At 40.0% G+C, this 25,392-nt stretch overlaps 2 protein-coding genes across 3 annotated transcripts in view; one reads left to right on the top strand and one right to left on the bottom strand.

Annotated features, from left to right (window-relative positions):
- LOC134207087 (activating signal cointegrator 1 complex subunit 2) overlaps window positions 1-25,392 on the top strand; it is a 131,532-nt gene that overhangs the window by 71,402 nt on the left and 34,738 nt on the right. The window lies entirely within an intron of this gene.
- Window positions 12,580-25,392, bottom strand: part of LOC134207090 (probable cytochrome P450 6d5) — a 49,907-nt gene continuing 37,094 nt past the window's right edge. The window contains exons 2-3 of one of the 2 annotated variants that reach the window (XM_062682811.1): window positions 13,603-13,968; window positions 12,580-13,538 (exon numbers count right to left, since the gene is read on the bottom strand). In XM_062682811.1, coding sequence (XP_062538795.1) covers window positions 12,645-13,538; window positions 13,603-13,953 — 1,245 coding nt within the window. In that variant the 5' untranslated portion in view covers window positions 13,954-13,968 and the 3' untranslated portion in view covers window positions 12,580-12,644. Of the gene's footprint in view, window positions 13,539-13,602; window positions 14,276-25,392 lie in introns of those variants that run through there. The other variant, XM_062682810.1, reaches the window with a different exon arrangement.

Genomic DNA, 25,392 nt, shown 5'->3' with positions numbered 1-25,392 from the left:
CTATAAGATGAATTCTCTTGTTTCCGAGAATGCTTCTGGTAGTTTCCCCGGGGTTCCTTTTAAAATTCTCCCGGGAGTTTCTTCAGAAATTCTTCCAGAAAATTCCTTCTAGAGTTCCTCCGGGAATTCCACCAGCAATTCATCCGGGAGTTTCTCCGGAAATTCCTTTGGGAGTTCCACCAGGAACAATTCCAGGAATTTATTCAGGCTTTTTTTCAGGAAATCATTTAGGCTTTCTTCAAAAATTAAGCTGGAAATTCCTCCAGAAGTTCTTCCAATAGTTTCTCTGGGAGCTCATCCGGGAGGTCCTCTAGGAATTCTTCTAGGAGTTCCTCCTGAAATTCCTCCGGGAGTTCTTACGGGAGCTCCGGAGGAACTCCCGGGGGATTTTCTATTTTTCTTAAAAGAACCTCCCGGAGGAATTCCCGTAAGAACTCCCAGAGAAATTCTTCGAGGAACTTCTGGAGGAATTTGTAGATAAATGCCTGGAGGTCCTCTAGGAATTCTTCTAGGAGTTCCTCCTGAAATTCCTCCGGGAGTTCTTACGGGAGCTCCTCCGGCAGTTCCTTCGGGAATTCCTCCGGGAGATCCACCAGCAGTTTCTACGAGAATCCCTCCGGGAGTTTCACCGACAGTTTTTCCGGGTGTTTCTCTGAAAAGGAACTCCCGGAGGAACTCCCATAGTAATTTCCGGAGGAACTCCCGGGGGATTTCTATAGGAATTTCCGGAGAAATTATCAGAGGAATTCTCGTGGCCACTGCCAGTGGAACTTCTGGAGGATTTTATTGAAGAACTACAGGAAGAACTTCCGGAGGAAATCCTGGAGGAACTCTCGTAAGAATTCTAGGATGAACTCCCAAAGGAACCTCCGTGAGAATTCCAGGAGGAACTCCTGGATGAATTCTTAAAAGAACCTCCCGGAGGAATTCCCGTAATAACTCCCAGAGAAATTCTCCGAGGAACTTCTGGAGGAATTTGTAGATAAATGCCTAAAGAAATGCTAAATGAATTCCTGGAAGAAAGCCTGATTGAATTCCCGAAGGAACTACTGGTCGAACTTCAGAGGAATATCCGGTGGAATACCCTACAGGAAGAGAAAAAATATTTCTGAAGGAACTTCCAAAATCCCATTTGCCGTGAAATTCCTGCCAAATATCGTCCAGGAATTCCCTGTAAAGTTCTTGGAGGTATTACCGGAGAATTTCTTGGAAAAACTCCTGGAAGAACTCCCGGAGGAACTCCCACAAGCACTTCCGGAGGAATTCCCATATGTAAATCCTGAAATAATTCTTAGAGAAGTTCCTAAAGGAATTTCCGAAAAAATATCTGAAGGAATTCCCAGAAAAATACCAGGAGGAATTAATGCAGAAATTCCCAGATGAAATCCTGAAAGTATTCCCAGATGAATTGCTGAAGAAAATCCCTGCGGATTGTTCCGAAGAAATTTCTAGAAGAACTCTTGGCAGATATCCGAGTAAATTCCGAGTGAAGTCCGGAAGGAATTCTAGTACACTTCCGCGGAAAATCTCCCGGGAAAATTCCTGGAGAAGTACCTGAAGAAACTCCAGAAAAAATACCTGTAAGAATTTCTGGGGAAATACTTGGACGAATTCCAGGAGAAATTCATGAAGATATTTCTAGAGAATTTCTTGAAGGATATTCTGAAGTAATTGCGAAAAGAATTCCAGATTGGAATGCTAGATGATTTCGCTATTGAACGTTTGGAGGTATTCCCGGAAAATTTCCTGGAAGTAATCCCGGAGGAATTAAAGGAAGAGTTCCGAGAGGAATGCCCGGTGAAGTTCCTAGAAGAATTTCCGAAGGAATTTCTTATAGATTTACAAGTGAAATTATGGAGCTAAATCGGAGGATTTCCGTCATAAATTTTTGAAGAAACTTCTGGTAGAATTTTGGGAAGAAATTCCGTATGTATTCTTGATGGAACTCTCGAATGCATGCCTGAAAGAAATGACGGATTTTTCCTGAAGAGAGAATAACCGAAGAAATATCTAGAAGTAAATCTTGGAGAGAAGAAAAGAAATCTTCAAGGAATTTCCTAAAAAAAAATAGTGGGGGGTTTCTAGATAAGGAGGAATTACAATTACATGAGAAGGATTTTCGAACGATTTTCAGAGGAATTTGTGGATAACTTTCCGGAGGAATTCAGAAGTTCCCAGGGGAGCTTCTAGAAGGATTTCAAGGAGAATTTTTGAGTCCGAAATGTTTCGAGTTGTTTTGAACTTTCATATATTATGGATCCTGGATGCCCTAATAAGTTTTGGGAATCTTTTGAATTTCAACCACCTATTTCTGTATATGATTGGATCGTAAAGTGCACATGTTTAAGGGAATTCATTTCAGTACCCGTGCAATCTTTCCACAATTTAGGGGGGGGGGGGCGACGCCCCCCCTTGGCTACGCCCATGCACCAATAGGAGGACATTTAGGCATTAATCGACTGTACAAGAAGATTAAGGCAATGTATTCTTGGTTGAACATGAAACAGACAATTTCAGAATACGTGAAGTCTTGCTCTTCATGCTTATCGAATAAACATTTCATCCCAGTTAAAACACGCTCTATCATAACAACTACACCAATACAACCTTTCGACGTTGTATCGATAGACACGGTAGGACCGTTTCCATTATCTGTCAACGGAAACAGATATGCCCTGACAATGCAGTGTGATTTCACTAAGTATGTTATAATTGCACCAATAACTGATAAATCTGCGTCAACTGTGGCAAGAGCTGTTGTAGAAAAATGTATACTTGCTAATGGTCCAATGAAAAATATTAAAACCGATCAAGGTACGGAATTTAAAGCCGTTTTTGATGAGGTTTGTAAAATGTTAAATATTACGCACAAAACTTCCGCTGCATACCACCCACAGACAATAGGCGCGTTGGAGAGGAATCACAGGTGTTTTAATCAGTACCTGAGAATTTTCTGAAACGATAGAATTAGTGATTGGGATAATTGGATACCGTATTATAGTTTTTGTTATAATACAACTCCAAACCTTGATCACAACTACACACCGTTTGTACTACTTTTTGGTCGAAAAACTAATACTTTTGGAAGCATGTTATCAGAAATAAGCCCATTGTATAATCATGAAGCATACGATAAAGAAATGAAGTTTAGATTGCAAGTAGCACACGCAAATGTTTTGGATGCCATTCAAAAAAGTAAAATCAAACGTACAATTAAAGCAAATGAAAATATTCAAGAAAACGAAATAAAAGTAAATGACGTAGTTTACCTTAAATTAGAAAATCGTAATAAATTGGATAAAGTTAACGAAGGTCCATATAGAGTAATTCAAGTAGAAGTTTCAAACGTAACTATTAATGATTGTAATAACAAGTGTCTTACAGTTCATAAATCTAGACTTGTGAAATTCAAACAATATAATAATACATAACTCTTCCTCAGGGGAAGGAATGTTTCGAAAAAAAAGAAGAAAAGAAATTGTTATTTTATACTATGTAGATTTGAATCTGTGAAAGGTCTTTGGAGTCTAGTATAAATTATTCCTGTTCTTCCTTTAGGGGGATGGTGTAACATTTCACATGGCAACAAACCTCAATGCAAACACATCGTGAGAAAATATAATATTCCTAGGCCATCGAACTGCTATTGCAACAAATGCAATGCGTGCACAAAGTAGTTCGATGACTTTCAATAGACATGATCATATTCCTCATCGGCAATGGTTTACCCATTGCTGAGATAGCAAAGCAAAGGCCATTACTCGCCTTCTCCATTTGGCTACTCTCTTATCAACTTCGTACTCTCCCTAAATTCGCTCACGATATCAACCAGAGAATGACTTCAAGAACCTTCCGTAGGTAAACCTGTAACTCGATAATAAATGAATAAAGACAGTTCAATTTGAACATTCAACCAGCGCATTTCGATCGCCGAAGCAAGGGAATATCACCTCCGGAGTGAGAACATAACAATAGGGTATCGTAGAGTATGTGGGTGGCGGTTACGTTGGTGGTGACCCTTGATGTAAAACATAGATAGGAACGATGCCGCAACCTTCAACCTGAATGATCCGTGGTGATGTGTTTTGATTTCGCATTTGTTTCTTTTTCAGGGCAAAAAAATCTGCTCTTTGCTTTTACCACTTTATCTTTTACTTTTACCCGGCGTTTAAGCGTGCTGCAAAATCACAGTGCAGGTAACGCAGCTAAACTTGAACCACTGTGATGCAGCCCAGCAACTGCTGTGTCAGACAATTGCTGAATGGGGGACGGATATCGCCATCATAGTGGATCCTTACCGGGTACCCGCCAGGAACGGTAATTGGGTCACCGATGGATCTAAAATGGCAGCGATATGTACAACGGGGAAATACCCAGTCCAAGAGTTGGTGTCTTCGACACACGAGGGCTTCGTCAGTTGATTCAAAAGTATAAGATTGCTAATGTCGTTACTGTTCGCGTGACTAACATGTAGGTTACTTCGACCTGGCAACCAAAGTACCGGTACTACAAGTGTCAAACCGAAGTTGGTGATGAAACAAGACATGCAACTTTATTTGAGAGGTTTTCAGCCCTAGGCTGGCTCACCTCTTAGAGGTCAGTTCTCGATTTTGTTTGCTCAAAATCGTAACACTGGACAATACACAGCAGTTTGGGGAAACCCATATAGTAAAAATAGAATGGGTTGATCAATCAATTTAATAAGGTACCAGTCAAAACGTTCGATGGCGTTGATTCAGTGGTAGTAAAATCAAAATTTCATCACTATAAAACTACTAATCAGCGCAAATAAAAAGCAGGAGATCATCTTCTCACATCATACTACATTTCTTATCACCACTTTTTTTTAAAAAAACACCACCATTTTCCATAAATTTGCGAAATACCTAGTTTTCCCATACATTTTATCGATTTCCAACTTAATTTATTCCATGATCTCATGGTGAAAATTTCAAAACATAGAGTAGCAGCACAGACAAACAGACGTAACAGCACAGACAAACAGACGTAACTCTTCATACATACGGTTCGAAAAATTATCGTCATTCGCTTTTCAGAAAACACTACTGCCATCTGTTATCAGAATCGCGAGAAACACAGTCGGCCATGATTATTTCCCATCTAACGTTTGCTCCTAACGCATACATCTAGATCAATCATCATCACCATCGTCATCATCACAGAAAACATTCAGCAGCATATACACTAATCAAATGTCAAAGTGATTGAACACTAGCGCTTCTCTTGGCACAATCGCGTAACACAGATGTATTTCAAATCAACCGTTGAACACGTGAACGATGTTAAAATGAGAAGTGTTACGTCTGTTTGTCTGTGGTAACAGCTTGTATATTTTGCTGAAAAATCCATCGCTCAACTCCTCTACCACCACCTTGCGAGCATGTTACACGAAACAATGTTTCGTATGACATTGTCACCAGAAGGCGCTAGAGTGAAATGTCAAACTCGAAGGATTACGACGCTAACGCCTCTAGTTGTGAAAGGCGTAATCAATCAAATTCACATTGATCGTTGAAGTCATGGTCGATGGTAATTTCTCTAGTGTACCGTCTGTTTGTCTGTGGTAGCAGGTTTAACAAAACAGATAGAAACGTTGGCATCGCCACTCAATTAGGGTCTCGCCGACATTTCTCACCAACACGATCGCAGGTTCGTGGTTGCAAACAATCCCATTTGATTTTGCCGTGACAGCTGCTCGTGGTTGCAAACAAACCGAGTAAAAGTGTGAGTGAAACGTGCGTGTACGTACACGATCGCTGAAAGCCTAATAAGGATTGCTGACGTTCAAACAACTTTCTCTTTCAAGCGCGTAGGCAGGATAGGATTTGTTTTCATCGGGAAACGTTTCCCGATGAAAACAAATCCTATTCTGCTTCTGTGCTTGAAAGAGAAAGATGGTTAAACGTCAGCAAGCTCTATGACGAGTAGCGTAAACATGATGCACGGAAGGTTGTTGTCAACTATTTTTAATGCAGCTGCCAACTGGGAGTAAATTGCATCAAAGTAAACAGTCGGTCCCTCATTACGGACAAAGCTGTATTTGTAGGCTTTGTAAAGCGGATTTGGTATTGGTCGTTCGATTTTTTAGTAGATCATTCCAAGTGGACTTGTACATAATATGTATGGCGATCAAAGCCTTTTGACTCCTGCCCAGGTATCTGGCAACCCCAATCCTACCCACTACGTTTGACAATAGCCAACATCTTTGAGTTTCCCATTAGGTTCTGCAGCATGACGTCACGAATGAATTCGGTCCTCGTCGAATGAACTTTTTTGACAGTTCAGTAGTACTTTCGACTGACTCCGACAAGGGTCGAGTTCGTGATTGGTTGGCTGTCGCTGAGTCCAACAAGAAGTACTACTGACCTGTCACCAGATTGAGGTTACGTTCAGACGCTGCAGAACCTAATTGTTCTATAGAAATTGGGTTTCCCACTGACAATTATTTTTTGTAAACAAACCACTATTCCGAAGTGATTTTTTCCAAATAGACGTAATTATTTTTCATCATTTTTCAAGAACTCGTGCGAAAGTATGAATGCGAGGTGTATTTCAACAAGAATATTGATGTCTTTAATAAATTTTCATATTTCATTCGACACCAAGCGCTCTACTTTGCCAAAATATTATGATATTTAAAATATATATTTCAATGGCAGGTTTCAACGATTATGATTACGCCTTCGTATTAAATTAATCGATGATTTTGATGCTGGCATCATAAACATGGCCGCTTCGCAGACCCCTGCTCCTGCCCTTCAAAACCAGCACAGTGTATGCCTATGCTATATCAAATCAAAAGGATAAAACGTTGCTGAAAATCTTCAATGCAATCGAAACAAAATATTGAATAATATGTCAACAACATGCTTCTGAGCTAAACTCTAGAGTCTGAAGGTACGAAAGCCTTCATTTAAAAGGCAAGAAGGCTTGATCCGAAAAGCTCAGTCGCTTCATTGCAAGAGAATTGGAAGCATCCTTCTACGCATCTCTGAAGCGTCCTCAAAAGGCTCGGAATACTCTTTCAAGAGGTTCGTAAGCTTCCTTTCAAGAGGCTCGCAAGCCTCCTTTCAAGAGGCGCAATAGCCTCCATTCAAGAGGCTCGTAGGCTTCCTTTCAAGAGGCTCGCAAGCCTCTTTTCCAGAGGCGCGGAAACCTACTTGCAAGAGGCTTTCTATCAAGGGGCTCGGCAGCGTCCTATCAAGAGGTACGGAAGCCTCTCTTCATCTTCAAGATGCTCGACATTCTTCTTTCAAGAGGCTTGGGAGCCTTCTTTCAAGAGGCTCAGAGGCGTCCTTTCAAGTAGCTCGAAATCCACCTCGAAAGCCTCTTTCCAAGAGGCGCGAAAGCTTACTTTTAAAAGGTCGGAGGCGTCCTTTCAAGATGCTCAGATGCTTCATTTTAAGTGGCTCGAAAGCCGCCTTTCAAGAGGCTCGGAAACTTCTTTTCAAAAGGTACTGTTGGCTACTTTCAAGAGGCTCGGAAGGATCCTTTGAATAGGCTCGGAATGCTGCTTCCAGGAGGCTCGGAAGACTACTTCCAAGAGGCTCGGAAGCCTACCATCAAGAAGCTTATTTCAAGAAACATGGACCCTCCTTTCAAGCGGCCTCTTTTCAAAAGGTGCGGTAACCTACTTTTAATAGGCTTGGAAGGGTCCTTTCAAGAGCCTTGTAAGTGGTTCGTAATCTCCTTTCGAGAAGCTCGGAATTCTTCTTTCAAGGGGTTTGGATGCGTGCTTTCAAGAGGCTCGAAAGCCTCCTTTCAAGAGTCTCTGAAACCGCCTTTCAAGAGGCTATTAAATTTACGTTGAATTGTAATTTTTACGGAATAATGAAAATTTTAGCCAACGTCATGGAGATCCTTATATCCCGTTAAATTTCAGGTCCGTTTTTTATATATCTTATCTAAGCGTGTTCTCATTTACAGCAAAAACAATAGGGGGTACCTCAATTAATGCAAAAGTTAGAAGGCTCAAGAAAAAGGTTAAGAACCGCTGCTCTAGGACCATGCCAATGTGGCCACTTTCGAACCCCCGATCGTAAAATTATGACATATGATGTGTCGCAAGCCAGTATTTTTCTTTTCGATTTGGCTATCTCGGCATATGCTCCCTTATAGCCGCCTCCAGAAGGGTGGTAATCCCCAGACTCGTTAGAAAAAGTTCAATTACGGGCCGGGCAGAACATGGCCGAAATACATCCCAGTGTTGATTAATCACAGTATTAGCTAATTCTAACAGCATAGACTAGAGATTCAGTCGGCACTAATCATCAGTAAAAAAACCTACCCTAGTACAACCCGGAATAACTTCGGAACTAAGTGACCAATCTTAATTGTGAATCTTTTGTCGTAATCTAGGAACCTATGCGATTCTCCTGAGAAAAAAAATATACAAATCGCTTCAAAACCAGAGATATGCAATTTTTAAGTTGATTTCTACCCCTTCTGTCAAACGTAATACCATAGATATAATTATCAAGATGTTGGGGTCAAAACAATTTAGTACTCATTTTTTGGTTCCAATGTACTAAGATTTCGGTACCCAGCGGTACCCAGTGAAACACTGTTGAAACTAAGCAATCGTACGAAACAAATTTGAATTTGTTCTAAATTTTCACCGTCGTCATGGATTTATCAATCTATTTGTTTATTTATTATATTCTGGTGGGGTGGTTGTCGGTGATGTCGCTCAATTGTTAGTTTCATTAGTAGTTCTTTTCTCGTTTTAGGTGGAATTTTAAACAACTTTGTGAGATCCTTTTCTTTAGAACCGATCTATCCTTCTAAAAAGGTTTCTGTAGAAACTCTCACTACATGCTGTAGATTTACGGTCTCTCTCTGATCAGAAAGACATTATAGATCCTGTGCACGAACCAAATTCAGTGCTAATCTAGAAGAATCGCTTGTATTTTTTTGTTATTATATCCTAAGAAGGAAGATAGTTGAAAAATTGATTTTTTATTCGAAGGTCTACAAACCGAGCGCTTTTGTCGAAAAGGGTAAATATGCAATGAGACACTGGGTGAGGCGAGACCCAGAATCACTAAAACCAAATCCCTTTGCTCGAATCGATCCACCACGGAACGCAGCCGAGCAATATTTTTACCAAACTTTGCAATCCCAATAGACGCAACGCGAACTCCTTTAAGCTGCGGTTTTTAAGCTGCGCGCACGCCGCGTCCCCGCAAGGTACCCAGCATCTAATTAAGTAACGAACGCTACGAAGGCATCGGCTTTCAGGTCACTAGCGCGGAAAAGAACACGCCAAAAATGCATTGCGCATAGATTTTGGCTCAAAATTTAAAAATGTTTGTGAGGCTTCATAAATTTATATAACTCTAGAAAATGTATGATGGAAAATGCAACGTCTTTGATAAAGTCACCACACAGCCGCCAAGCCACAGGTGCCTAGTTAGTGAATTATTCGTTGATTGCTGGCACCATCCCTCCGTCAATATAAAAAATGTTCGTAAGAGTAAAAAGCCTGCTCCAAAAAAAATCTTCTCATGCACGTATAACTTACCATCTAATGTAATCGACCAGGTCATAGTTTTCCAAAGTAGTAAGCCGCCACCCCCCAGCCTGTGTAAATCTTACTGAAAAGAGTCGCGACCCCCAATTTGGGAATCTGTAGATTAGGTTATTGAATTGCAAATTTCCTTGTATTTGAATGCCTGGATAATCATAAATATTTCATGATAAAGGCTGGTTTACAATTCGGAAAAGGTGTTCCGATCCCCATTTCCGTGCAAAAACCCCTTAAATCCCGCCCCTTTGAAAATGCATGGGGGACCAAATCCCGTGACAGGTTTCCGAACTGTAAACCAGCCTTAAGCCGTCAGGTATAATGTCGGTTATCAGATTACAATAAATTCTCATTATCATACAAGGTCTCATGCTACAGCAAGCAATGGCAAAACCGCCATTTTCGTGAGATCCACCTAAAATAAGCTTATTTTCACTTTTGGTTCGCCCAAATATGATGGAAGTCAAACTGACCGAGAATTCGGAAGCGCAGGGCATAGCAGATCCTTGTTCCTCACATAAACATGTATACATATTAGAATGGGGCGCAGTTGTATGGAAAAACACAAACTTCGTCCGATCAAGTGAGATCAAGGTTTTTCTGAATCGTTTTGGGACGCCAATCAACTGTGCAAAATATGGGCTCGATTGGTTGCAACCTCGCATGCCGCATCACGTTTCAAATTTACATGGAGATTAGTATGGGAAAACGTACTTTTTTACATTTTTGCTCTTAGCGGCTTCAATTTATCATCAATCAAGTGACTCAATACGTCAGCATATAGTCTGGAAGATGCCGAAAGACTTTGCCGAAGAAAGTATGTATCTGGAAAGTCTACAAAAAATGTTATTACGTTTCGAAAATTGATTGTCCAAACCATAAGCAAAAAATTAATGTTTATGCCAGCACTACCGGACAACCTATGGTTATCGAAGGGCAACACCCATCTTCCTTTTTGTCGGATTTTTTTCTTTGTGAAATAATTCCGGATAGCTCCCATTAGCTCTAAAGACCTATAAAATTATTTAATTTTGAAATAACACTCAGTTAAATTATTGGTCCACGTACTACGGCAGTGCTGGCAGAATAAACGTTTTTGCATATGGTTTGAACACTCAATGTTCGAAGCGTTATAACTTTTTTCGTAGACGTTCCAGCAACTTGCCTTCTTCAGCAAAGTTTTTCGGCATCCTTTGGGTTATACTTTAACGCAATGTGCCACTTGGTTCACGATGAACTGAAACCTCTAGTAGTAGAAATGCAAAAATATACGTTCTCCCATACTAATTTCCATACAAACTTCAAACGCGATGCGGAAAGCGAGGAAGCAACCAATCGGTCCCAAATTCTGCACAGTTGCTCATGACTCAGAATGGCTTCGAATAACCATTGATTTGAAAAAATGACCATGACGCCCCACTCTAATACATATAATAGGCGTTATTATATTACACATGATGCTGAGTTACAGCCCATGAAGATAAAAATTCCCTGTTGCGGTATGGCCAATTTCTGAAAGAAATTAATTATTTAAACTTTTTGTTCAAGGAAAATTGAAAAAAAATATAAATCCTTTCTACTTCCGTTACCAAACTTTCCATTTGAAAAGTTGTTTTTGTTTGTTGGGAAAAAAAAGTTGCTATGACAGCAGTTCTAAACCTTGTGCTAATTGAGGATTCGTAAATTACGTACTTGATATTCACATGACGTTTCTGGGGACCGAGGATTGTTCATAAATCACGAAACTGGAACCACAAAAAAGTAGTCAGTTTCATATTGATTGTTTTGACTCAAATTCCAAACAAGGCTCATATTCCGAACACTCGCTTTTAAATGGCCATTTTGGCTTTATTTGTATAATTCTCTCCATAGGATTTTGAATTCGTTTGTAAATCAATGGAATTTTTAGTTTTAGGGTGCCAAAACGCCAGTGTTCGGAATATGAGTCATGTTCAGGATTTGATCCAAAACTGTACCTCATAAAGGTTAATAGGTAAGGAAATGACAGATGACTTACATAATAATACATGCGCCTTGTATCGTTACTCCCCGCAACGCCGACAAAGGTTGCTACGATTTAACCGTTTACAGTCGCACGACTTGTGTTGTGACTAGATTCGAAGCACCTAAAACACTTTTCAATATACTTACTGGGCATATCGAACAGCCAATCTTCAGTTTACCTACAGTCAGAATCTGCTGCATCGGATGCTTCTTATGTCCTCACCCAGTGGCGAAAGCTTTTCGACATCCCGCATGCACCTGTAGGACATAAGCGAATCTTTATCATTTTTACCAACAAGGCTTTGTCTCTCTTCGTCAGTTTCTGTGAGGCGCCTTTCACTGTACTCTGCTGACGAGTTGCCAGGCTTTTTCAGTCCGCTGTTGTTAAACAGCCGGGGTCGCGGGGGTCGCACCGTTGCCCTTCATCCTTTTCATAGGTCGTCGATTCTGGGGATTAGCTGTACTGCGATCCGCACCGACGAAACGCCGTGTTGTCGTAAACGTCGCGCATCGTTTGACCTCACGGTGTAGCTCTCCATCGGACCAACGCTGCCTGACGCTTTTGAGGCACGTCGCAGTTCGCCCCTCGTTGGCACGCAAGGTGACATCAATTCTTGGTTGCGCCTCCCTGGATGAAGAAAACCTCGGTTAGGAACTTTTTTAAACCTTCTTCATTACAGCCACCCACCTAATGAGCGTCATAGCTCTCTCCTTCTGGCTTGAACAGACTGTCGAAGTATCAGAAGGTTCTATTTTAGTTCTTTGCTGAAATAATTTCGACTATTCTTGGATCCTTGGATATTGTCATGAGTAAAAATTTCAAAACTTGAATCGACGAGAGGCTCCTCTAAATCATGCCCGAAGGGCCCGATTTCTACATAGGCTCATATTTTGGGATAATGAAACTTATGGGCAATGTCGTTTTTATGCATTCAAAAATTCCATTCTCATAGGCACTTTAATAACGGCCAGATAGTCGTGGTTAAAGCACTGTCATCAAGCTCCTACAACATACGAGAGCTTATCTTGGTGAAAACAATTTCATCAGTTTATTCTAAATATCCTTAACTAACATTTAAAATCACTTTAACAGCTATCCACGAACACTAACCCTCAAATTAATCCCATCGATCGGCGTCGGAATGAAATTGTTCGGATCCATCACCAGTTCCGATTGCTGATGGCCAAAGAGTTCGAAGTTGAACTTCGACAACAGCAACGACAGACCCACCTTGGTTTGCACTTTACCCATTCGCATTCCGATGCAAATCCTTGGCCCGTCGCCGAAAGGGAAATAAGGTTTGTTTTTAATATCCGGGTCCTCAAACCGTTCCGGTTTGAACTGCATCGGGTCCGGATAGTACTGCGGATCGCGCTGCATTCCGGTTACTTGAAGTACAATAGCCGTTCCCTTTTCGATGATGATGTCCGAGTTGGGAACTTTGTATTCCTTAGTGCACTCGCGGTTCAACACCGCAGCCGGTGGATATTTGCGAAGTGTTTCGTCGATGCAACATTCAAGGTAGTGCATCTCGTTGATGCTTTCGTAGGTCAGTTGGCCGCCATGCCGTCCCATCACGGTGTCAATTTCTGCTTGGACTTTGCGTTGGGTGTCTGGATTCTTGGACAGTTCGTACAGACAGAAGGACATGGTCGTCGAGGATGTCTCGAATCCGGCCAGGAAGAATACGTGCGCTTGCGCCGCCACTTCCTTCAATGTAAAACTTTTGAACTTGGTGGATGTTTCCACATCCCAACGTTCATCGTAAGACACAGATCCGGTGTTGCGTAACTGCAGCAACAATTGCATCATATCCTTGCGTATGATTCCATTCTTTTCGCGATGCTCCAGTGTCTCTCGAACAATGCGTATAATGAATTCTTCCACATCCTCATCAACGGTCTTTAATTTGAGGTACTCGTTGAGTTTGGGCATCATAAACGTTATTAAGCCGCGCATATTGTTTCGGAAGTTTGGTTCGAATACCTGAAAATATGATAGCCAGAATAGATTACAGATAACGACTTCATCTTATCAGTTGACTACATACCTTTCGACCTACATGTCGGAAGGGTTCGTCTGGATTGTTGATCGAATCTATTTTTATACCAAACGCCACGGATGCGATGTTATCCGTGTTATAGCGTGCCAGAACTTCCCGAATCTCAACTACGTCTCCGCCCTCGGCGTACTTCTGGATGTGGCTCTGCAGGACCACGCCCGTGTCGACCAGAGTCTGGAACATGCCCTTCAGTCGACCGCTGGTGAAGGTCGGAGTCAGCTTGGCTCGGAGGTGCTTCCACTTCTCGCCGGCTAGTGCGAACAGATGTCCACTCAAGGGGTCGTTGACTTCATCCACGTGCGGTCCACGATCGTGAAAGTGCTGGAAGTCCCGCACCATGATGTCTTTGGCTAGCTGCGGGTCGTTGATCAACAGGACCGGTCGCATTAGTAAATAGCTTCCGATTAGCGGCCATTGCTTGGTGCGTTCGTAAATATGTTCGCAAACTTTCGAGAAGGAGGCCTTGCCGAAAAAGAGATCCGTAAAGTTACCAAACGGGAAGTACGGTGTTAGTTGTCGGACCCCTCGGCGCTTCCAGTAGCCGAAGACGTAGTGGATTAAGGCAAAAGCGACGATGCACAGCAGTGCAATCCCGAGCGAAAACGATATCATGTTGATACTGTCGTGTCTGGGAAGGTTACTGAGCTTAATAAGCCAAAAAAAATTTGCACCGTCACGATGTGTAGGCTAAGATAAAAATTTCAACGAAATGGAATGTCTTTCGTTGCTTCAGACAAAATTTGCGCTTGGTACCATAAGGACGTAATTGTATTGATCGGTTCGTCTTCATTGTTTTATGTTTCATCAAAAACTTGGCTGGATCAAAAGGAATAGGTGTGATTGTTGCTTCTGGTGCAAGATGTTTTTTTTTATCACACCATATCTTCAGCATACTACTGTAATTTGCTTAATTAATAAAAAAAAAGTGTATATCGGAAAAAGTTATCGCTCAATACAATTACGACCTTATGATACTAAGGGCGAGAAATGAATTCCCTGCTTTTCCCTTTCTTTCCGCTTGGAATTATACTTAGATCCATTCTCGAGCAGTCGCTGAAGCTGTTATCTTGCTCATGCCGCTCAAGCCGTCTGATGGCGGTTTAGATGTGACTACTTTTTTCGCTGCGTCAGCATGACTAGCAAGCTTTATATACTGCAGATGCCTATCTTCACTCGTTTCATATTGAGTCATTTTGTGGGAGCCTGAAGACGTATAGGATGGAGATGGATGAAAGTTGAGTCACCTCTTCAGTATGGTTGATGTCGCACTCGCTGAGCGAAACTGACCTACCGCACCGACATATACAGGCAACAAATAAATTTAAAGATGCGAAGAACTATAAAGCTGTGTCCTATCTACAGGGTGGCAACTTACAAGTGATACACTTCAAATCCTATAAAAATAATTGTGTTGTAACAAAAGGCTATATGACCACTCCAAAAATGATTTTTGATAGAGGCCCGGAGACCCATAGTGTTATACACCAATCGACTCAGCTCGACAAACCGAGGTGATGTCTGTATGTGTGAATGTATGTATGGCACCAACTGGCACCGTAATCAGGTTTTTTTAAATTCATTTTATTTATTTAATTTATATTAGGCCGATACAAATATTAAAAAACAACTATGCCTCCCCCATCGGATTTTTTTATTTTTTTTTTATTCCAATATTTTTTTTCTTAAGCCCCCCTTGAAATATTTGAAACGGCCTTATTTAATTTCTTTATTCTATCTATTATTTATTTTATTTATCGTATGATTTTTTATTTTATGTGTTTTATTCATTTTATTTTATTTATTTTATCTATATTATTTAGACTTAGCAGCGATCCCCAAAGTGCGGCCTTCGCAGTCTTTTCGTGCGGCCCGCGAAGGATTTTTGAATATACACTACATGAGGCCCGTTTATAAGCATTAGATGACACGAAATGTTTTTCATCTTGCCCAAGTTTTTGCACCATATGTAGAAATCACGTAGACCTAAATACAGCAAACGATTTTGATGGTATTGCTCCGGGCTATGAAAAAAAATGCCGCTTCAATCGAGCTAAATGTTGAACTTGAGGTCAAAATAATGTTGTCATGAATTGCTCCCAAATGAGATTTTAATTAGATATCTTCTGGATGGCCATAGCTTCGTGTCACACGGAACAATAAGATAAAGACAAGAATGAAAAGTTGAGAAAGAAAAAAAATAAGGGTATTAGACTTTTATGTCAGACGAGCAAAGAAAGGCTTAGATGGCCTGCATATAAACCACATCGCGATCCCCCAAAACACATCTTACTTCCCTGTAGGGTTGTTTACCTCGGGCCACAAGGGTTTCCAAATAAGAATGTATTCAATATAAATTAAAATTTGGTAAAATTCAAGTGAAAAATCGCTTGATTTTTAACTACTGAAAATAAGCTATCAACGTACTTTACGCTACAAAAATCATTTAGTCAAGTTTTTTTCCACTTTCCGATTAGTTGATGAATGAAAGGTTTCAGTAAAACACGGTAAATAGTGCGGAATGCAGATTTACTCGATTTTTATTCAACACTGCCTGCTGGCCAGTTCACCTGGCTTTAAAATCATGTTTGTTGTTGTTCGACACGACAAGTTATAATCAGTGGCGTCTCGTAATCTCACTTTTTATCTGTTCAATGACACAGAATTGGAAGATGTCGATGTTTTGATAGCCCAAATAGAAAATAAAATTATCAGAGCCTATTAAGCTAATCAAAACCTCTTCGTTCCATGCATTTAAGCGCATACATTTTGCATATTTGAGTTCCTTGAACAAATAAATTAGGGTTAAAGAATCGTGTCTGTTTTATAGTGAACATAATCCTTCAACAAAAGTTCATTTGGAAAAATAGCTTTTAATATGTTCTGCCAACTATGCTGAAAAGATGTTGTTGCGAACCCCGTGACGAGCCTGCCTAGGGCTGAAAGTATCGTAAATAAAGACATAGAAAAAAATGTTGTTGCGAAAAGATTTTTTTTCGTGCTGCAACCTAATTTTGGGCAAAAACATCCGACGGGCCGCTTTTTGAGGATCGCTGGCCTAAATAATATAGAAATACAACCAAATAAATAAAACATGTAAAATAAAAAAACACAGAATAAACAAAAGAAATAAAAAACGAAAAAAATATTATTTTCATGAGACTTGAGGTGTATCACTTATAAGTTGCCAACCTGCAGATAGAACAGAGCTTTATAGTTCCCGCCTTTTTGGATTTATTTGTTGCCTGTCGGTGTCGGTGTGGTAGGTCAGTTGCGCCCAGTGAGTGCGGCAACAACCATGCTGAAGGTGACTCAACTTTCATTCGTCTCCATCCTATACGTCATCAGGCTCAATACTAAGCTGCAGTAAAGCTCGCTAATCATGCTGACACAGCGAAAAACGTGGTCAAAGCTAAACCACCATCAAACGGCTTGAGCGGCATGAGCAAGACAACAGCTTCAGCGACTGCTCGAGAATGGATCTAAGTATAATTCCAAGCAGAAAGAAAAATATGGTATTATTGTTTCTCTTGGTCTTGGTTTATCTTGGTTTGTTTATTTATTATATCTATATCATTTATGTTGTTGTATTTTTTAATTAAAAAAAACGAAGGAAGGGGGTATGATAAAAAAAAACAAATATTAAAATGAAACAAATTTAAAAACACCCCTGATTTGTTGAAAAATATTTTGAAAATTTTCGGATTTTTTCAAAAAAAATTTTTGTTGTCCCCTCAAATTATTATTTTTGGGTAAAAACATCCGAGGGGAAGACATGAAATTAATAACACACATAAAATCAATAATATAAAAATAAAACCCTGCTTCATCCACCTAGCGGTGTTTGTGCCTTTCTCGTGCATTATATGTGTGTGTGTACAAACTAACCCCCACTGTCTGGCAGTGATGTTATGGAAGAAAGCTGTCTGTTAAAACAGTCAGATTTAATCCGGGAGTTAGAAAGTGCTAGCTCTACTGCAGCTCCAGTGACCCATTTCAGAGTGCCTGGTATTTCATGTCCACTCCGAGGTCACTATCACTAACAGTAAGCCCCGCCTGGTTATGCTACCGTTTATCAAATGGATAAAGGTATCATAATCAAACTTCCGGATTCAAAATATATATAATATATTTTAAATCCAGCGCGCATTTAATTTAATTCATTATACCATTCATTATACTTATTATATACATAATCATATAGATTTAATATGAATCATTAGGATAAATAAAGGAATTCTCTCACCAAATTTCCGTTTGTGAAAAGTTCATTTCATCTATCGTTTGTCCGAGATGATCTCAACTCAACACTAGTATTTTTTGGGGTTTTGATCCAATATTAGGAAGCGTTCAAAATTTGAAAAATGGTATTCTTGAATTCTGAAAAGATTAAATAAAACCCAGATTAATCAACCTAGCAGTGATGGCGCCTTTCTCGCGTATAAGGGTAACAAATGTAGCCTTTACGCTTACACGTCGATGATGTACAAGAAAGGCAAAACAGTTACACCGTCTAATGTAATGATAGAAAATTTACACTAGAAGACGACAGATGGCGCAGTCAAAAGTTTCTCGAATTTCCTATGTTCGAATTTTGACTTTCGGACAATTTCAAGGTACTATGAAACTAAACGAAGAGCATACTTACGCCTAAATGCGTGCAACACGAGCATCTTTATAGTACGATGAAACTCTTAATGGGAGCAAGCCACGGATAAACTTTAAAAATATTCATAGATGCAAGGCATTTTTCATAACACATTATTGTTCTATGTGACTATGTCTCATCACTATTTTAATATTATCTATGTTTTGCTATTTGCAATTATTATGAAATTCAATAGTGATCAACAGCGTTTTAGTCTCTGAGGGAGGCAACTTGTTGCAAGAAAATCGGTTAAGAGTTTCTATGTGAAAATTTGGCTAATGTTTTTTATGGCATTTTGTGCACACACACGCACACACATACACACACACGCACACACGGACAGACAGACATTTGTTCAGCTCATCGAGCTGAGTCGAATGGTATATAACACTATGGGTCTCCTAGACTTCTATCAAAAGTTCGAATTTGGAGTGAAATGATAGCCTTTCGGTACAACTTTGTTGTACGAGAAAGGCAAAAAGAACGAATGCAGTATCAAACAATATGACACATTGTTTTTATTACTTCTTGAACTATTTTAACCATTTGTTTAAGAAACATTTGCTATAAAAGCCAAGATTTTTTTTTTTCAAATGATCTGTGAGTGTATACATAGATGTTATGTAAGAGATTTCAACTACAGAAATGGGCGATTCTAATATGACGTCCACTACTTTTTGAGATTTGTAGACCCCCCCCCTTTGTCACGCTTTCCTTCATACCTGGTATATGTACTGTCACAACATCTTAGGCCCACTCCTCCCCTAAAACCCGTGACGTTATTTTTTAACAACCCCAAAGTTCATCAGTAGTTCCCAATAAAGATTTTTGTTGATACAATTTTTATACAAATTCATAGATGAAGATGAATGAAAAGAAAATATATCATGATAAATGAACAACCGATTATTAATTTTAATTCATAAAACAAAATTTAACCTATGTATTAGTTCTTCACTACTCTAAGCTAAATTATGAACACTTGATCACTTATTTATGATTATTTAATTTTTTTTCTCTACCTTGGTGTAAATGCTAGTTAGCCTTATCGGTTTCTGTTACCATTTTCAATTTTTGCCCCTCGTACGCGATCTCGATCACTGGATAATGCGTTTAATATCGAGTAAGGGAGAATTCACTAAAAAGTTCAGTAGTTAGGATGTGTCCTAATTTCTATATTAGAGATATCTTGAAACCTAAAAAAAAAAAAAATGACGAAAAGATGAAAAGAAGGAAGGCATTATCAAACATTACAGCATGAGTGCTTTTACATGAAAACCAATATGTACCCATTTTTTTCTCCTATCATTACCGGTTTATCATGATTGAAAAAAAAAATGTCTAGAACTTTTTAGTGGAATGTCTTCACTTGTCATAACATGAGTTTAACTCCTAACAAACCTTAGGACAAGTGAATCATGATTGATTTGAGTCAAAGTATCATTTCATTAATTTCATTAGAACCTTGAGTCTAATCATTTTTGGAAAGGTGCTATGGTAATGGTAATAGAAATATGGGAAAAATATTAAAGTTATTGTAATAGAAGCTTTCGAAGAGTAAACAAACGAAACCACTAGCAACGAACTTCTATCTAAGTGTGTTTATTCGAAATGTTGAACGTCATCACTATCAGATGAAGATTCAAATATATTCAAATATATTGTCAGATTATTTTCCAATTCCTGAGTGAGTTCTCAATCTCTATATGAATAGCTTATTTTAAAATGAAAATCTTCAGACAAATATATTCATATAAAATTGAAAAATTGCGCAAACATTTCAAAATAAACTGGACGCAAAATGTGTTTGTTTCTAAACTTAAGTCGTCCTAAATTTAAACCTAAACAACCCTGATTTTAAATGAAGTACCTAATCTTAATTTAATATTGTAATATTGTAGAATTATTGTCCAGTATGAAAAATTTCGGGTTCTTATAAGACTTTAAATTTAGGTTATTTCAGAAAAAAAAGAAATAACGAGGGCAATGGATCAACTATGGGAAATGCAAACTAAATATTAAATACAATGTTTCCTACCAGGAAGCATATAAATAGAAGAGATAGCTAAATATGTGATATATGAATACAGATAAATGAGGAATGAGGATCATCTCTTTCCAATGTTCTAACGAGATATTTACATATGTGCGTATTAAAATAAAATATTAAATACGGAAGAAAAAATTTAAAAAAATAGATAAAAATTATACTCTATAATCTGCACTGAGAAAACGTGCAAATTTATCAATCGGTCCTTAGAAACAGCGGCAACCACGATCACGCTCGATAGTCAGGCCACGACAAATAGGATTCACTAATATTTCCAATGCTTGAATTTCGCTGCATCCTGTAGAAATACATGATTGTAGTTTGGTGACTTGTCAGGATGTCCGGGTCGACGGGTGTTGCAGCGGCAGCAATTTCGACCATCTTCAACCGGAAGCCATATATCTTCTTGTGTTGGTACTCGGCCGAAATTTTGGTTTTCCGCTGTTGCTAAATCGAAAAAAAAAATCTGACGCGTGAACAAAAAAACGTCTTCGTTGCAGCGCAGCACACTACGATCTGCCTTTCTCGTGCATTATATATACTAAAAAGACTTGATTGAGATTTTCTAAGTGTAGAAATCGTGTTTTGGCCGTAACTTTTTATCCCTTAGTCCGATCTTGCCAATTTTCCATGGGACAGGATTTCCCGTCGAATGCAACTTGTTGCAAACAAATCGGATCAAGATAAGTCCCTAAAAGGTGAGTGAGTTTTATTTTGCGCGCATACATACACACACGCACACATACATACAGACAGATATCGTCTCAATTCGTCAACCTGAGTCGATTGGTGTATAACACTATGGGTCTCCGGGCCTTCTATCACAAAATCGTCTTGGAAGTTGCACGAGAAAGGCAAAAAATAAAATAAGGGGCCGTACACTAATTACGTAAGCAATTTTAAAAAGACACCGTAAAAGAACACCGTCTTCGACCAGAGGTCGTACTGAACACTTAACACCTAGCATGAGACAACGGACAGGACACATAACACCCAGAGGACCAGTGGAGAATTTTTCGATCACGAAAAGTTTCCTCCTTACCGGGGCGGGAATCGAACCCACACTCCCTAGCACATGAGTCTAGACGATTGGCGTCGCTAACCGCACGGCCACGAAGCCCACCAATTTTTGTGGGTTTTTAAACCCCCTTCTCCCATGTAAGATTTTTCCCATACAATTTTTTTTTTATTTATATGGAGCGTAAGAAAATGGTAGACCCCCCCCTCTCCCCCATAATTGCTTACGTAATTAGTGTACGACCCCTAAGTGAAATCAATATTTTTTTATCTTACTCCTTCTTCTTCTTATAGACTAACGCAAAATGAACTCCCCCAAGAAATTATGACGTTTGAGCGGGTCGCATAATGAACGCAAAATGAACTTTTGTTCGAGAAGACGACCCGCTCAAATGTCAAAATCCATCAGGTGAGTGAATTCGATGAACTGCTGCACAGGTCTATTGGCATTACATCCCCCCACTGCGATATTGCCGCCTCGCATCTTCGTGTTCATTAAGGACATAGTTGAAAGAATACCACGATGGCGGTCAATATAACACCGGACTTTCCACGGGTCAATCCTACACCTCCCGCACTCCTCTCCCACCAACATTCGAATGCATCGAATAGCATCGAACAAAAGTTCAATATTCAAATTACTAACCTGTTCACAGCATATTTATTTACTTCCCGTGATAATGAACATATTTCTTCAGGTAGTCCTACGACTTTGGCTCGCATTTGTGCATAACTCATCAGTTTCGTGCCAATTTAATAGCCGTTCGCGATTTGGTGGGTTCATCGATGCACTTCACTTCTTCTCAAAGGGCACTGAAAAATCAAGCTTTCACACACTGTCAGCTCGAAATGTTAATCGAATGCCGATTAATGTTCACTTTCTGAAATCAGTCACTTGTTTAAAGCGAAAACTTAAAAAAATGATATTTTTGCCCGATGAAAACTTTTAAACGTCATGTGCCGCTGGTGAGGGGGTGGGTGGGGATACCATATGACTGGATGAAATATTCAAGAGCTCTAACTCTATAGACAATGCATATTGAATGGTCTGTGATATCTATTACACCAGGAGCAGCAATGTTGCATTTTGAGTAGTTACGCTAAAGTGACCAGACGGATTATGCGGGACAGTCCCGGATTCACCCTACCTGTCCCACATTGCCAGGCGTCCCGGAAAACGTCCCGGATTCTACGATGAATCTGTTAAGTCTGGAAAGTCTGTGAAACCTGTAGAAAATAGGATTTCTAGGAAATTTGTAACAGATTTGAACAATTAAAAGAAAAGATGATCTTGAGGATCTTTTAAATCTGGAGAATACAGTTTTCATTATTTTAAAAAATCTAGAATCTGCTCCAAAACTGGAAAATTTAATACCAGAAAATGTGTAACATTTGGAGCATCCTTAATTTCGGATTAAAACAAACGGACAGTACCCAGTAGACCAGTGAAGAATGTTTCACTTATAGAACACATTATACAATCAACTGAGAGAAATTGATGATACGATTTTCATTTTATTTATTTATCATCAGACTAAGGCCGGAGTGGCCTGTGCTGCACATAAAAGACTTCTCCATTCAGCTCGGTCCATGGCTGCACTTCGCCAACCACGCAGTCTGCGGAGGGTCCGCAAGTCGTCTTCCACCTGATCGATCCACCTTGCCCGCTGTGCACCTCGCCTTCTTGTTCCCGTCGGATCGTTGTCGAGAACTATTTTCACCGGATTACTGTCCAACATTCTGGCTACGTGCCCGGCCCACCGCAGTCTTCCGATTTTCGCGGTGTGAACGATGGATGGTTCTCCCAACAGCTGATGCAACTCGTGGTTCATTCGCCTCCTCCACGTACCGTCCGCCATCTGCACCCCACCATAGATGGTACGCAACACTTTCCTTTCGAAAACTCCCAGTGCGCGTTGGTCCTCCACGAGCATCGTCCAGGTCTCGTGTCCGTAGAGAACTACCGGTTTTATAAGCGTTTTGTAGATAGTCAGTTTGGTACGGCGGCGAACTCTATTCGATCGGAGTGTCTTGCGGAGTCCAAAGTACGTACGATTTCCAGCCACTATGCGTCTCCGAATTTCTCTGCTGGTATCGTTATCGGCGGTCACCAGTGAGCCCAAGTACACGAATTCTTCAACCACCTCGATTTCGTCACCACCGATAGAAACTCGTGGTGGGTGGCTCACATTGACCTCTCTTGAGCCTCTTCCTATCATGTACTTCGTCTTCGACGTGTTGATGACTAGTCCAATCCGTTTAGCTTCGCTTTTCAGTCTGATGTAGGCTTCCTCCATCCTCTCAAAGTTACGTGCCATGATATCAATGTCGTCGGCGAAACCAAATAACTGGACGGACTTCGTGAAAATCGTACCACTCGTGTCAATCCCTGCCCTTCGTATTACTCCCTCCAAAGCGATGTTGAATAGCAGACACGGAAGACCATCGCCTTGCCGTAACCCTCTGCGCGTTTCGAAGGAACTCTTGAATACCCTGGAAACTAGAACTACGCACATCACCCGATTCATCGTCGCCTTGATCAACCGTATCAGTTTATCCGGAAATCCGTTTTCGTGCATTAGCTGCCATAGCTGGTCCCGATCGATTGTATCATATGCGGCTTTGAAGTCGATAAATAGATGATGTGTGGGCACGTTGTATTCGCGGCATTTCTGCAATACCTGACGTATGGCGAACACCTGGTCTGTGGTAGAGCGTTCACCCATAAATCCCGCCTGGTACTGCCCCACGAACTCTCTTGCAATAAGGCAATCCATAAGACAGCTGCAAACAGCTGACGATTTTTGTTTACCTTGATTTTTTGACAGATTCTGACCGGACTGACAGAACAATTCAAAGGAAATTGTTAAGCGCGGTTCACACCAGAAGTGAGTTCCGTTCAACTGCATACACATTTTGTTTTGATTTCGATTGTCAGTCCCATCGCTGAATGTCCTCATGGATAGCCTAATTGGTGTTAGTCGGCGGCATAAAATTTTGCCAATTTGTTAGCCGTTCGCGATTTGGTGGGTTTATCAACGCACTTCACTTCTTCTCAAAGGGCACTGAAAAATGAAGTTTTCACACACTGTCAGCTCGAAATGTTAATCGAATGCCGATTAATGTTCACTTTCTGAAATCAGTCACTTATTTCAAGCGAAAACTTAATTAAAACTGATAGTTTTGCCCGAAAAAACTATTAAACTTCATTGGCTGCTGGTATAACTAGATGAAATATTCATGAGCTTTAACTCTGTAGACAATGCATATTGAATGGTCGTTCAAATAGTTGGTAGTCGATTTTAATCGAGGTTGCGAATCTTTAGTCACGACAATTAGGCTTCTCAGAAGGCATCAGTGAAACGTGTAATTCAACAAAATTAGCCAGAATTTGTCTGTGATATCCAACACACCAGGAGCAGCAATGTTGCATTTTGAGTAGTTACTGTTACAGGAAAACTACGACAAGGTTGAAATTGATTACCGATTGGTTAAGGGAACATCCTTAAACAACGTATCACTTAGAAGGGAGAGGGTGGTTCGGCTGAAGTTTGACAGATACTTCATACAAAAAGTGTGACATGGAGGAGAGCGGGGTATAAAATGCTATTTTTTGCGTTACGTAATCAATGGATCTTTCCTGAGGTTTTCGTTCAGTGAAGAAGAATAGCTATGTGGGTTCTCTTTTCGCCAGTGTTTGCAGGGGAGTCGCTGTAGCCAGTGTAATGAAAGGTTTAGTTTCCCATGCTTGTGCTCAATCAGTTTTTGTTCATGTAGGCTTTTGGAGGATACTTATTTTATTTATTTTATTTAGGGTAAATCACTAATTGGGCCTGTGGACCTGATTCTCGGCTCACTGCACATAAAACTTAAGATTTATACTCTTTGGAAGCCTTAGGTTTAAGATTGATAATTTAAAAAAAGTAAATAATGAGTCAATATATCTTCACCAAATAAGAATTATTATAAATAATACCATCTGGCATCACGCTGTCGTGGAACGTGCATATTTTTGATTACGTCACATTTCTTACCGTCCCGAGAGAGAGAGAGAATGAGAGTAAAA

This window comes from Armigeres subalbatus, chromosome 1 (genome assembly GCF_024139115.2).
Source record: "Armigeres subalbatus isolate Guangzhou_Male chromosome 1, GZ_Asu_2, whole genome shotgun sequence".
In the NCBI taxonomy this organism is placed as follows: Eukaryota; Metazoa; Arthropoda; class Insecta; order Diptera; family Culicidae; genus Armigeres; species Armigeres subalbatus.
This window is presented reverse-complemented; position numbering and strand designations above follow the sequence as displayed.